At 50.8% G+C, this 14,600-nt stretch overlaps 1 protein-coding gene across 5 annotated transcripts in view; it reads left to right on the top strand.

Annotated features, from left to right (window-relative positions):
- Window positions 1-14,600, top strand: part of LOC309501701 (uncharacterized protein) — a 68,357-nt gene that overhangs the window by 43,713 nt on the left and 10,044 nt on the right. For 4 of the 5 annotated variants that reach the window (XR_014206980.1, XM_082173866.1, XM_082173864.1 and 1 more), the window contains exon 2: window positions 767-1,022. Coding sequence is in view for 4 of the 5 variants with exons in the window: in XM_082173866.1 (XP_082029992.1) it covers window positions 863-1,022 (160 nt within the window). In the remaining variant the exon portion in view is untranslated. Of the gene's footprint in view, window positions 1-46; window positions 1,023-14,600 lie in introns of those variants that run through there. The other variant, XM_082173863.1, reaches the window with a different exon arrangement.

The following is a 14,600-nucleotide window of genomic DNA, read 5'->3' as shown; positions in this document are numbered from 1 at the left end:
CCTTAAAATATTTTTTTATTTAATCACATATGTAATTATTAGTACTTTTTGAAATATTTACAATTGGAAAATGAAATTGAAATTAATACATTTTAAACTAATATAGCTAATATCCTGTGCAATCAAGCCCGCGAATGTTCTTGTAATTCGCTTCAACCTTTCCGACCTTCATGAAAGATTATTCTATGGAAGGTTTGAATGGTGTGTGTGCCTGTGGTTAAAAACTAAGTTCAGAATCGATCCAGAATAGTTGGAGAGAGAATCGCGATGCTTCCGAGTTTAAATTTTTTTCCAATTGTTTTAATGGGAGCGCCGCATTTTTTAAATGGTATGAGCGTAATGAGGCACTGAGCGTATATTTAACGTTCAAGCGATGAACGCCCAGCGTTTTTTTTACTGGTTGCCGAGAGTTGAAGAATGTTCAACATTAGGTAAAACGCAGCACTCATTACTGTCACTTTTTACCCAGCCTTCCAATCACAGTGGAGGAGGGGCGGGACTAACATCACACCGACCAATCACCACATTCTGCTTGTACAACATCAACAGATTGACAATACGGATATTCTGTATCATAACAAGCACTGAAAAAACTAAAACTAGCGTTTTTAGCACAGCTTTGGTGGACACGTGGCCTTAGTAATAAAATAAGTTGTGAATAAGCATCAGTTACTTTACAATAGACAGACAAACAGGCATAAATGCTTAGATGTGATATTTAGTACAAAAACAAACTCAGTAACTGATATATTTTTGATTTTGTCAGATCAGCTCCTCCCACAGTGGAATTCATCATCAGTGAAGCTCCTCCCACAACAATCACATCATCAGCGAAGCTCCTCCCACTGTAATTCCCCAATAAATGCTGGAATATTCCCATCAGCTACAAGTGAAGATGAGCACAATGCATCAGGAAGAGCTGAAATCTGTAAAGACTGAGTTTATTAAAGAGGACAGTGAGAACATGAGTGATCCAGAACCCTGCAGAATGAAACACACTGAAGATCCTGAAGAACAAAGAGGTTGGTGTTTATTCTTCATTCATTCATGATGCTGAAGAACATTCATGTTAGAAACATCCAAGCACAAACAGTTACACTACAGTATGAAATGGTACAAAATGTTCTTGTTTGTTTTCAACAAATGGTCATTAAAGGTCATACATATTATTTTAGCTCTTTTTTTGTTATATTTATATCTGGTTCGACAATTCTTTGCAACAACGTTGCCAATATTGTAGACATTTTTCAATATAGTTATTATAATTATAATTATTTTAGCAATAAACAGTTAAGGCCAAACTGTATCAAGTACATGAACTTTCCAGAATGGCTGACATGGTTGTAATCATAACTGAAGCAAACTCTGAATTACAGTTACTGATAAAGTTATATTTCTCATAAATTATAGAAGTTATTCATATTTATTGAGATTATTATTCTTATAATTACCTTAGTATCTGGTCAACACTGTACAGTTTGTGTAAAAACTGAAAGAATGGATTGAGATTATTTTCTTGTCCTCCCATCATGCAGTAGAAAGAGCCCAGATGATGTCACTTCCTGGGTGCCACAGTTTTTTTAAGGAAGGAGGAAAATCATGTCAGAAGAAACAGGGATGAGAGAAACATGTAGGACACAGATAATATAATAATAAAAATAGTTAAATTAGAAGTTAAAGCCGCGGCCAGTCTAGACTCTCAGCATGTGAAGTTTGTTTTTACACAAACTGTACAGTGTTGACCGGACACTGTACCCAGATAGCAAAATAGTGACGGCCCAGATCCGGCCCACATCTGGCACATGTAGAAAGATGATCTGGCCCACATGCAGCGTGGAATGACGGCCCTTGGGCAGACCGCTCCTGTTTGCCAGTTAGCAGGCCATAGCAATGCCACATGTCAGCCAAGAGCAAAGAAATAAACCACAACTGGACCTTGTCTCAGCCACAACATCTGTGTATATTAAATATGGAGTCATCTCAGCCTTAACAAGCATAATCACTGAAAGACATAGAAATCACCTGAAGATAAAAGAAGACATTAAATCTATCAAGACTGGACTAGATGGGACTGGTCACAATATTTTCATATTGTTGCCCTATTGTTGATTTGATTGCTTCTATTGTAAATATTGTATTTATTTGTAAGTTGCTTTAGATAAAAGCGTCTGCTAAATGATTAAATGTAATGTAAATGTAATTGTAACCACCCCAAACTCTTGGTTCTCTACTCGACCAAAGATTTCCGGTGGGTCAAAAACCAAGAAGACACTCAAGTACCCAAAACTTTTTAGATTACAATTTTATTTGTTTAGACAATCATAATATTAAAATCCAGGGGGGCAGCAGGTTAATGCAATCATGACAGGTACAATTCAACTCAGATACTTGTAGTTAATGATAACGCTCTCGGTTACTAACGTAACCTCGGTTCTCTCTAGATGAGGGAACGAGTGTTGCGTAAGCTAGCTTACGCTACGGGAAAAAACCTTTTCTCGAGAATACTGAAGCCCAAAAATTATCCTTAATTTTTGCATAAGTTTAAAACACATTGCTGCATAAGCAGACCTAGGCAGAGCGGCTCGCGCGCCTATTGGTTGCTCAGCAGCAACTGCTGCAACCTATCCAGGACCTGCTCGTGACGAAGCACCAATGAGGGCGCGGGCGCCCGTGCGCGTCACGTCCCGCCAGAATGGGCGTGGCTACAGGCTATAAAAGCAGGCCCGTGAGGTTGTTCTCTGGTTTTGAGCTACCAGAAGTAGCACAAGCACGGCAGGGTTACGCAACACTCGTTCCCTCATCTAGAGAGAACCGAGGTTACGTTAGTAACCGAGAGCGTTCTCTTACGAGAGTACTCTCGTGTTGCGTAAGCTAGCTTACGCTACGGGAACCCAATGTAAAACGCCGTGCGTGCTAGAGAAGGTCCACATGCACGTTCCCAAGGGCATGTGCCCGGGGACAAACGTAAGTGGTAATGTCTGGGCCGATGAGGGTTGGGCCCAGGGAGAGATAACCATTCCAGGGTGTGGGAATGGGTGCTTAATACAATAGAACAGCCAGGTACATCCGTGGGCTGAACTAAGAAAGATAACACTGCCTGTCAGCCACCTGAACCCGAAGGACAGGTGAAAAACGATCACAGACAGGAAGACCTGGTCTGTCGATCTGGAGCCTGTGTATAACACAAACCACACACAGTCTGTGTCGATCTGCAGCAAGAGCGAACAGAGCTAGTATGTTAGACTGACAACAGTTTAGCCTGTAGGGCAGGCACCTCCAGGTTATAAAACCTGATAAATGTAGACGGAGAGGCCCAGCCCGCCGACATACAAATATCATGGAGCGAGACTCCGCGAGACCACGCCCACGACGAGGGCATGCCTCTGGTGGAGTGCGCTCTGACGCCCAGAGGGCAATGAAGGTTCTTAGACCTATAAGCCATAGCGATAGCGTCAACTATCCATCTGGACAGGCTCTGTTTCGATGTGGCTAAGCCCTTAGTGCGGCCACTGAACGAAACGAAGAGCTGCTCTGACTGCCTGAAAGCATCAGACCGTTCGACATATATTCTCAGCGCCCTGACGGGGCAGAGAAAATTCACATCGTCCTCACCCTCAGATCTCGGAAGAGCTGACAGTGAAATGATCTGTGATCTGAACGGAGTGGAAAGCACTTTGGGGACATAACTGTGCCTCGGTTTAAGGATGACTTTAGAGTCATTAGGCCCAAACTCCAAGCACGAAGCACTCACAGAGAGCGCGTGAAGGTCACCCACTCGCTTAACTGAAGCGAGAGCCATGAGAAAAGCGGTCTTCAGTGAAAGATACCGCAAATCCACAGACTGAAGGGGTTCAAAGGGTTCACCCTTCATGGCTTCCAGGACCAAGGAGAGGTCCCAGGCTGGAACCAGAGGGGGCTGAGGAGGATTTAACCTCCTAGCTCCTCTTAGGAACCTAACAATGAGGTCGTCTCTACCCAGTGACCGGCCATGCAAAGGTTTTGTAAACGCCGCAATGGCCACCACACACACTTTGAGCGTGGAGGGGGACCTGCCCTCGTCCAAAAGCTCTTGCAGAAAGGAGAGAACCTCTGCAACGCTACAGCGCTGTGGGTCTAAGTTTCGGGCCGAGCACCAGCCGGAAAACACTGACCATTTAGAGGCGTAGAGCCTTCTCGTAGAGGGTGCTCTAGCCTGAGTAATTGTGTTCAACACTGCCGCTGGGAGGTCAGCGGGTACCCGTTGATGGCCCATGCATGCAGGGCCCATAAGTCGGGGCGCGGGTGCCAGATCGCGCCCCTGGCCTGGGAGAGGAGATCTTTCCTCACCGGAATCGGCCATGGGGTCGTGCTCGTCAGTTGCATCAGCTCTGAGAACCACACTTGATTCCTCCAGAGCGGCGCCACGAGGAGCACAGAGCATTTGCTCTCCCTGATGCGCTTGATTACCTGTGGTAACATCGCGATCGGGGGAAACGCATAGAGCGGACGGCTGGGCCAGTCGTGGGCCAGCGCATCTCTCTGTTTCGTGAAGAATACTGGGCAGTGCGCGTTCTCCGTCGACGCAAAGAGGTCAACATCCGCTCTGCCGAAGATGTCCCATAGTAACTGGGCTATCTGAGGGTGCAGGGACCATTCCCCGGGGGGAACGTTGTCCCTGGACAGCATGTCTGGGCCCACATTTTGGGAGCCCGGGACATGTGACGCTCTCAGTGAGCGCAGGTTGTGATGGGCCCACAAGAGGAGGCGTTCCGCCAGCTTGTGAAGGCTCCGTGACCTGAGACCGCCCTGGCGGTTGATGTATGACACCACTGACATGTTGTCCGTGCGGACCAAAACGTTGTGGCCTTTGAGGAGGGGGAGAAAGTATCTCAAGGCATTTTCGACCGCTTTCATCTCCAGACAGTTTATGTGTAGGCGCCTTTCTGAGGCTGCCCACAGACCAAACACTGGTCTGCCCTCGTAGAGGGCGCCCCAACCTGAGTTGGATGCGTCTGTCGAGATTACTTTTCGTCTCGAAGCCATGCCCAGATCCACTCCTGACTGATACCAGTCTGCCGCCTTCCAGGGATTCAGTGCTGTGACACAGTTCTGAGTTACCCTGAGGCGAACGCGGCCAGCGGACCATGCTCGCAGCGGGACCCGCGTCATCAGCCAGTGCTGAAGCAAGCCCAGCTGAAGCACTGCCGAGGCCGAAGCCATAAGACCCAGCATCCTCTGAAAACGTTTGAGAGGAAAAATGCTGCCGGTCCTGAAAGCTGCAGCTGAGCGCTGAATCTGCAGCGCGCGCTGTGACGTCAGCCGCGCTGTCATTGACACAGAGTCTAAGTCTGTTCCCAGAAAAGAGATTCTCTGGCTGGGAGACAGTAAACTCTTGGTCCAGTTGATTTGGAGACCCAAATCCCGTAAATGGTCGAGTAATAGAGCCCTGTGCGCTATTAACTCTGACTGGGCTAGAATAAGCCAGTCGTCCAGATAGTTCAGTATTCGCATCCCCCGTTGTCTCAGGGGAGCGAGCGCTGCATCCATGCACTTCGTGAATGTACGGGGTGCTAAGGACAGACCGAACGGCAGGACGGTGTACTGATAGCTCAGCCCCTCGAAGGCGAATCGCAAGAAAGGCCTGTGATGGGGCGCTATTTGAATCTGAAAATATGCGTCTTTCAGATCCACAGAGATAAACCAGTCCCTCGGGCGAATTTGCGCGAGAATCTGACTGGTCGTGAGCATTTTGAACGATCTCTGCATAAGGGCTCTGTTCAGCCGTCTGAGATCTAGGATGGGTCTGAGACCGCCATCCTTCTTTGGAACGAGGAAATATCTGCTGTAAAAACCTGCCTCGCTCAGTGTGTGAGGGACGGCTTCTACGGCTCGTTTCTCTAACAGTTTCGCAATCTCGGCGCGAAGTAGGTGTGCTACTTCGCTGTTCACCGTGGTTTCGACCCTGGCTCGAAAGCGAGGGGGTCTGCGAGCGAACTGTAGTGAATAGCCTCGTTCTACTGTGTTCAGTACCCATTCTGACACGCCCGGCAGCTCCCTCCATGCCTTTATGTGAAAAGCTAGAGGGCGAATAACGCGCGGGCTGTTGTCGCTGTGTGTGTGTGGCACATATCTCACAGCGCCTGAGAGAGAGCGTGCGCACACACATAACACAGCTCGTGTCTGGTAGAGGGTGATTTACACACGGGACACGTTTTGTGTTTATTGACGGGGGCTCTGAATAAGTGCTTATCACAGAGCAGCCCTTGTTTGTGTGTAGGGATGTACAGCGGCCACCTTTCCCACATTCAAAACACACACGGCGCGAGCCGAGTTTATGGATATGGGCCGTGAATGAGTGTGAGTCACTGAGTCGGCCGTGTTTGTATGTAGGCGCGAACACTGTGGAGTGGGCACATGACCTACATTTATAACACCATCGGCATGAGCCGGATAAACAGACAGAATGCTCTTTCTGTGATTTATTTGGGCGGCCGTAAAAACGGCCTTTGGGTACAGGCGAGCGTGTTGTGTAACGGGCTCGTTGGCTGTGAAATACACATCTCCAGTCACCTCTGCTGAGGGAACTGTGAGAGCGAGGCGCGCTGATTTTGATGGCGGTCCGGCCGCAGCGGGACTCGACCATCTTCGTCTTCCTAACGCGGTCAGGAAGACTTTGAGGGCTCTGCCTTCAGCACAATCTTGGACCGGGGTCCCCGAGGGGGAGGCGGTCTGTGGCGGCTGGAAGAGCGTGAGCGCTGGGAATCCCTCGGCTGACGGCGCTGTGAGGCTGAGGCGCTGATTTCCGGTTGGGCGGCTGTTTAGAGCGACCCGTAGCGGAACTGGAGCGCTTCGGCAAGAAATGCCGCATAGCCTGGGAGGTTTTCAGCCGGGCCGAAGAGACCGGATGGCGCCACGGGCGCGTCGAGGAAAGTGGCTCTGTCAGACTCCTTCATGTCGGACAGCGTTAACCACAAGTGTCTCTCGGTGACAGTGAGAGACGCCACATTCCTCCCGATAGCCTGAGCAGCGGACTTAGTGGCTCGTAGCGCTAAGTCGGTCGCGCTCCTGAGGTCATTAAAATTCTCAGGGTTCGGGCCCGCCTCGTCCATTTTACGGAGAAGGTCGGCCTGATAGACCTGAAGCACGGCCATCGTGTGAAGTGCGGACGCGGCTTGACCGGCGGCGGTGTAGGCGCGACCGATCAAAGCCGAAGTAGTCCTGCAGGCTTTGGAAGGCAGTGAAGGATGAGACTGCCATCCGGCGGAAGGCGGGCAGAGGTGCGTGGCTACCGGTTCCTCGACCGGAGGAATGCAGAGGTAGCCCTTGTCTTTCGCGCCGTCTACTAGAGAGAGGCTACGTCGAAGAGACAGTAGAACGCAGCCTGGCAGAAAATGGCGCCTTCCAGCTCTTAGTGAGCTCCTCGTGGAGCTCCGGAAGAAAGGGGGCAGGCCTCGTGTGAGGCGTCGAGCGGCGGCCTGGCAGAAAGCAACTGTCCAGCCTGCTGGGTGCAGGCTCGTCAGGAAGCGACCAATCGAGGCCGAGGTCCTCCACGGCCTTGGTAAGCAGGCGAAGAAGCTCAGCGTCGAACGTAGACCGCACACCGCTCGATTCCTGAAGAGAAGGGGCGGGGTCCGGAATGGAGCCCGACCAGCCTTCGCAGTCAGAAGCCAGGATAGAGCAGCTGTCCCCTTCTGCGTCATCTCCCCCCGACTCGATATCCACAGCGGGCGGCTGGCCGGCCGTGATAGAGGTGGGGGATGCAGAGAGCGATGCACACGGGGAGAGATCCGGCATGCAAGCGCTCGCGGCAGATGCCTCCGGTGTTCTCTGTGAACGGCGCTTTTTACGGCGCGGCCCAGAAGAGAGAAGCGGAGGGGCGGGATCCACGCTGAAAGATGCTAGGCGAGCCCGCAGGGTCGCCATAGACATCACTTCACATTCCGGGCAGCCGCCCAGGGAAAGGCGTCTTTTAGTGCAAGCGTGTGTAACGTAACACGCGGTAAAGAAAAGGATATTCGGCGCCGGATAGCGCAGCAGGAACGGCAGAGGAAGCGGTGAGATGGCCGGCTTGAAGCTCGTCCCGCTGAAGGCTCTTCGACGGCGCAGCTTCTCCGGAGAACAGCGAGGTGAGAGTCCACTTCGCTGAAGAGTTGAAAAATCAGAGAACAACCTCACAGGCCTGCTTTTATAGCCTGTAGCCACGCCCATTCTGGCAGGACGTGACGCGCACGGGCGCCCGCGCCCTCATTGGTGCTTCGTCACGAGCAGGTCCTGGATAGGTTGCAGCAGTTGCTGCTGAGCAACCAATAGGCGCGCGAGCCGCTCTGCCTAGGTCTGCTTATGCAGCAATGTGTTTTAAACTTATGCAAAAATTAAGGATAATTTTTTGGCTTCAGTATTCTCGAGAAAAGGGTTTTTCCCGTAGCGTAAGCTAGCTTACGCAACACGAGAGTACTCTCGTAATTGAACCAGCAATAAGTTAAGACATCAACAAACAGGATAATATATTCAGTACAGGGTTTTGGCGGTTATTAAATACATGCATTAAATACATTTATGTGATCACCTCTCATGCATAATTTCATTGCTCTGCAAACCTCAAAGTCATTAAATAGGCTACCACACCAATAAATACACACACCAAAAATCAATCAGGACAGACCATCCATACCACTCATGCTAAATACGTAGCCGTCGTCAATATACAGTATGGCATATGGGAGATAATAACCTGCCCACCCCCTTACTCACACACGCGCTAACTTTACACACAAATGGCGCCGGGTGACCAGTAGTTTCACACATAAATTAGGGCCTCCCCGGCGAACAAGGCAATACCAACACGTACGTCAACAACCAATACAACAGTAAAAAATAAGAATGTACTGCTGGCTTCCTTACCCGCTACCGGACGTGGGTTACCGCGTTCAAGGAACTCAACGGCGGCCGCCAAACTTAAGAGGGGAAAACCTCAGCAAAATGTGTGTTTTTTTTCACACCTGGGATCCCCCGCGAAACGGTTCTCATTCGCGCTTGAATGAGTCCCTCCCAGTCGATTCGCACGCAAAAACCGAATATTCGAATGCAACATACCTTTATAGTTTTGATCTCGGATTGCTAATGCAACACAGGTATTTCTCTCCCCCAGCACTTAATGAGGAAAACACGGTGGACGCTACTAGTATCGCCACTCCCCTTATTTGGGATGAGCAGCTTGCATCATCTCAGCAGAGGAGGATTTAACAACTCCACAAACAGCATTACCAGCTTCAAGTTACCTTTATTTATATAGCGCTTTTTACAATACAGATTGTTTCAAAGCCGCTTTACAGTGATAATAGGAAAATAACAAAGTTAGTTTCTGTTCAGTTCAGTTCTAATATAGTGGTGACAATGCAGGCAGGTCAAAAATATTGTTGAATATTAAGTGTCCCCAAATAAGCAAGCCAAGTGACAAAGGCGACAGTGGCAAGGAACCAAAACTCCATCAGTGACAGATATGAAGGATAAAAACCTTGGGAGAACCCAGGCTCAGTCGGGGGCTAGTTCTCCTCTGGCCAACGAGCGAACAGTGTATGATTATGATCCAGGCAGCATTACAGGTAGGGCTGAACGATTTTGGAAAATAATCTAATTGCGATTTAGTTTGACCAATATTGCGATTGCGATTTAATATGCGATTATTTTTTAAGCTCTTTATCTTTTCTATTATTCAACAAAAACAAGCAATAAATCATTGTAAAATAGGAAAGGGAATCTTTAGGCACCTCATGAGCCGATCCCTTTTTTTTTTTCTTTAATTGATCTTATTCATATTCGTAAAATATTTAATTACATAATTATTAGTAGGCCTACTTATAATAATTACACATTAAAAAACTAAATTAATACAATTACATGTTCATAATTTTAACCCATAACTTCAAAACAAATAACAAAGAGGGGAAACAAATATTACAAGCAATAAACAAAGAGTGCTTTCAGTATTTAAGAGTAGGCTGTCTGAACGTTTTCATCTCTTTTGAAATTAAGATATAACTGACTGCGTCACATTAATTTCGCGTCATAAAAGCATTCTGAGATGCAAGTACATTTAACCATGTAGACGAAGTCGCTCACAGCCACATGCTCAAACGCTCTTCGCAAAGCGCGCGTGAGTATTTGAAATTGAAAGCAGCTTCTGTCTGTGATTTTCATATTTTTTATATATAAGCAAACGTACTCGGTTACTAACGTAACCTCGGTTCTCTCTAGAAGAGGGAACAAGTACTGCGTAAGATATCTTACGCTAGGGGAAAATCCTTTTTCCGCGAGATATTGAAGCCAAAAATTATCCTTAATTTTGTAATAATGCAAAACGCGTTGCGGCAGCATGCAGACATAGGCGAGGCAGCTCGCACGCCTATTGGCTGCTCTGCGGCAACTGCAGCAGCCTATCGAGCGAGGCCTGGTGTGACGCCAGACCCAATGAGGGTGCTTCGCGCCCGCTGCGTCACGTCCCGCCGAAACGGGCGTGGTCTAGGCCTATAAATACCGCTCGCAGGCAGCTATTATCTGGTTTTTCATCATCGAAGCAACCAGAGCGTGTGCATGCACGGCAAGATACGCAGTACTCGTTCCCTCTTCTAGAGAGAACCGAGGTTACGTTAGTAACCGAGTACGTTCTCTTACGAGAGGTCTCTTGTACTGCGTAAGATATCTTACGCTAGGGGACCCAATGCAAAACGCTGTGCATGCTGAGATCTGACACCAAAGACCCAAGGGCGAAAGCCCGGGGTTCATATAGTGCACAATCACCCAGGGAACTCACAGGGAGTCCGGGAAGAGGGAGGGGCGAAGCGGCACTCTTCCACATTTGGCAGCGTCGACTTAGACACGAATTTCATCATACAGACAGGGCGGGGTACGGCCTGAACTGATGGGGAAACGTGGGTCTTACACAGTTTGCCCAGGCACATCTCGTGCTATTGCTTTTCACTGTCGATCATCGAGCTGTGCTCAGTAGACGCAGCATTCTGAGCTGATAGCATCAGGTCAGATAATACTGGTTAACTTAGACCGACAGCAGCCTGGCCTGCAGGGCGGGAACCTCTAGGTTGTAGAACCTTATAAATGTAGACGGGGAGGCCCAGCCTGCCGCCGTACAAATATCTTGCAAGGCAATCCCACTCGACCAGGCCCACGAAGAGGCCATGCCTCTCGTGGAGTGCGCTCTGACACCCAACGGGCACTGCATGCCCTTGGAGGCGTATGCCAGCGCTATAGCATCAACTATCCATCTGGATAGGCTCTGTTTCGACGCGGCTAGTCCCTTAGAACGCCCGCTAAACGAAACAAAGAGCTGCTCCGTCTGTCTGAAAACAGACGAGCGAGACACATAAGCTCGTAATGCCCTGACTGGGCAAAGGAGGCCCGCGTCTCTTTCCTCATCAGGGACCGGTAGGGCTGACAGGGAGATAACCTGCGCCCTAAACGGTGTGTTGAGGGATTTTGGAACATAACCGTGCTTAGGTTTGAGTATAACTTTTGAGTCATTAGGCCCAAATTACATGCACGTCGCGCTCACAGAGAGCGCGTGTAAGTCCCCTATGCGCTTCACTGAAGCGAGAGCCAGCAGAAACACAGTCTTGAAAGACAGGTGTTTCAGATCAATTGACTGCAAAGGCTCAAATGGTCCACCTTTCATGGCTTCCAGAACCGTAGAAAGGTCCCATACGGGGACTGAGGGAGGTCTGGGAGGATTCAGTCTCTTAGCCCCTCTAAGGAAGCGGATGACTAAATCGTTCCTTCCTATTGACTGACCAAGCGTTGTTCGAGAACGCTGCTATAGCCGCCACATAAACTTTGAGCGTGGAAGGGGTCCTGCCCTTATCCAACAGCTCTTGTAGGAAGGAAAGCACCTCCGTCACTCCACAGTCTGTGGGTGACACGCCACGGGCTGTGCACCAGCCCGAAAACACTGACCATTTTGAGGAGTAGAGCCGTCTCGTAGACGGAGCTCTAGCCTGCGTGATCGTGTTTAATACTCCCTGAGGGAGTTCAACATGTACCCGTTGATGGCCCAGACATGAAGGGACCACAATTCCGGGTGAGGATGCCAGATCGAGCCGTGGGCCTGAGAGAGGAGGTCTCTCCTCACTGGCACTGGCCACGGGGCAGTGCTCGCTAACTGCATCACGACTGGGAACCAAGGTTGGTTTTCCCAGAACGGTGCTACAAGCAATACTGAGCATCCTTCTTCCCTGATCCGCTCTATCACCTGAGGCAGGAGAGAGACGGGGGGGAAAGCATAGAGCGGGCGGCGGGGCCACACATGAGCCAGCGCGTCCCTGCTCTTGGAGAAAAATTCCGGACAGTGAGCGTTTTCTTGAGACGCGAACAGGTCTACTTCCGCTCTGCCGAATTTCTTCCACAGCAGTTGGACTGTCTGTGGGTGTAGAGACCATTCGCCTGCCGGAACATTGTTCCTGGACAGTCTGTCTGGTCCTATATTTAGGAGCCCTGGCACGTGCGCTGCTCTGAGCGAGCGCAGGTTGCGCTGAGCCCATACCAGGAGGCGTTCTGCTAGCCTGTACAGGTTCCTGGACCTGAGGCCGCCCTGGCGATTTATGTAGGACACCACAGACATGTTGTCCGAGCGGACCAGGACGTGGCGTCCTTTTATCTGGGGACAAAAACGCGTCAGCGCGTTGTCCACTGCCAGCATTTCGAGGCCGTTTATGTGCAGGAGCTTCTCCCGTTCCGACCACTGGCCGAAGAACGGTCTGCCCTCGAGCAACGCTCCCCATCCCGAGGTGGATGCGTCCGTGGACACCACTCCCACCCTCGAGGAAGTCCCCAGGCTTACACCTGATTGGTACCAGTCGTCCGCTCTCCAAGGTTTCAGAGCTGCGACGCACTTCTGATTGACCTTGAGGCGAAGCAGACCGGATGCCCACGCTTGGGCATCCGGTCTGGACACTCTTTTTATAATGTCCAGCACCCACTTCGAAACCCCGGGCAGCTTTGCCCATGCGTCTGCATGAATAGCTAGGGGTTGAATACGAAGCGCGCTCCGCTCGCTCAGCGATGGAGAAGCTTCGGTGTGCTGTAACACAAGTGTCGCGCTTGTGACATTTGAGGCATGGGGCGCGCTGATAACAGCGGGCAGATTGCCCGCGCTCGACTCCTCTGCGGTGGTCAACCGCGAGGGGGAGGGCTGGGCGGGTCCCGTAGGAACTGTCATGTCTATGTGTGGATCTGGGCGCGGGACAGTGGGCACATTTATCACACCGAAAGCATTGTTCGCTTGAGTGAAGCGAATGCACGCTGGTTTCGTTTTTACAGAAACCGTGAGACATGCATAACGTGGTGTATGCGGGCACTGGGTAGTGGGCACATTTACCACGTTTGAAGCGCAACCGATCTGAGTCGGTTTTATGTGCGCGGGCCCTGTGTGACAGGCTGTGCTTGTGTGTAGAGATGGGCACTGGGCAGTGGGCATTCTTACTACACATGAGACACCATCGGCCGTGGCCAGGACACCAGAAAATACACTCTTTTGGGGATTTATCTGGGTAGCCGTGAAAACGGCATTTGTGTGCAGGCAAGCGGGTGACAGAACCGGCTTGTTGGCTGCAGAAAACACTGGAACAGTCACATTTGCTGGAACTGGACGAGCGAATAACTTTGGTGTGAGTCCGGCCGCAGCAGGACTTGAACACCGTCGTTTTCCTAGGCGTGCTAGGACGACTTCAGGGCCTCGGGCTTTACCGCAATCCTAGGTCGCGGGCCACGCACGGTGGGGCGGCGGCTGGATGAGCGGGAGCGCGGTCTCGCGCTTCGGGCCTGGCGGCGCTGCGAAGTGGCGGCAGTGGACGGTGGCTGGGGCTGTGAGCTCTGTGCAGACGGTTTCGCACGGCCTGCTGCAGAGCTGGAGCGCTTCGGGAGGAAGTGCTTCATAGCCTGTGACGCTTTCTGTACCTCTGCGAATCTCTCCGCAAAATCCTTGATGGAGGATCCAAAGAGGCCCGTTGGAGAAAGCGGGGCGTCGAGGAACGCGGCCATTTCTGAGAGCGTCAGCCACAGGTGTCTCTCGGTCACAGTGAGAGAGGCCATACTCCGTCCAATGGCCTGTGCTGCGGACTTAGTAGCACGGAGAGCGAGGTCCGTGGCACTCCTTAAGTCCGGCACGCAGATCGCGTCAGGTCCTTTCTCATCCAGCTTTCGGAGGAGATCGGCCTGGAAGATCTGTAACGTGGCCATGGTGTGCAGCGCTGACGCAGCTTGCCCGGCGGCGAGGAAAGCGTGGCGGAGCAAGCTTGACGTCGTGCGGCAAGCTTTAGAGGGTAGGGCCAGCTTAGCGCGCCGTCCAGCGGAGGGCGGGCATAAGTGGGCCGCTATCGCCTCTTCGACCGGCGGCAGCGAAAGGTATCCCCTGTTCTTGGCATCGTCAACTGTAGAGAATGCCAAAGAAACAGCAGGACGCACTCTAGCTGAATAGCTACTCTAGCTGCGTTCCAAGACTTAGCGACTTCTTCGTGTAGCTCAGGAAGAAAGGGCGCTGGTTTGGACGCAGGTGAAGCGCGCTCCCCAGGCAGGAAAAAGCCATCCAGCCGGTTGTGAGCGGGCTGCTCGGGCGA

This window comes from Leuciscus leuciscus, assembly GCF_965113295.1.
Source record: "Leuciscus leuciscus genome assembly, chromosome: 1".
NCBI lineage: Eukaryota > Metazoa > Chordata > Actinopteri > Cypriniformes > Leuciscidae > Leuciscus > Leuciscus leuciscus.
The sequence above is the reverse complement of the archived record's forward strand: the minus strand, read 5'-3'. Positions and strand labels throughout refer to the sequence as shown.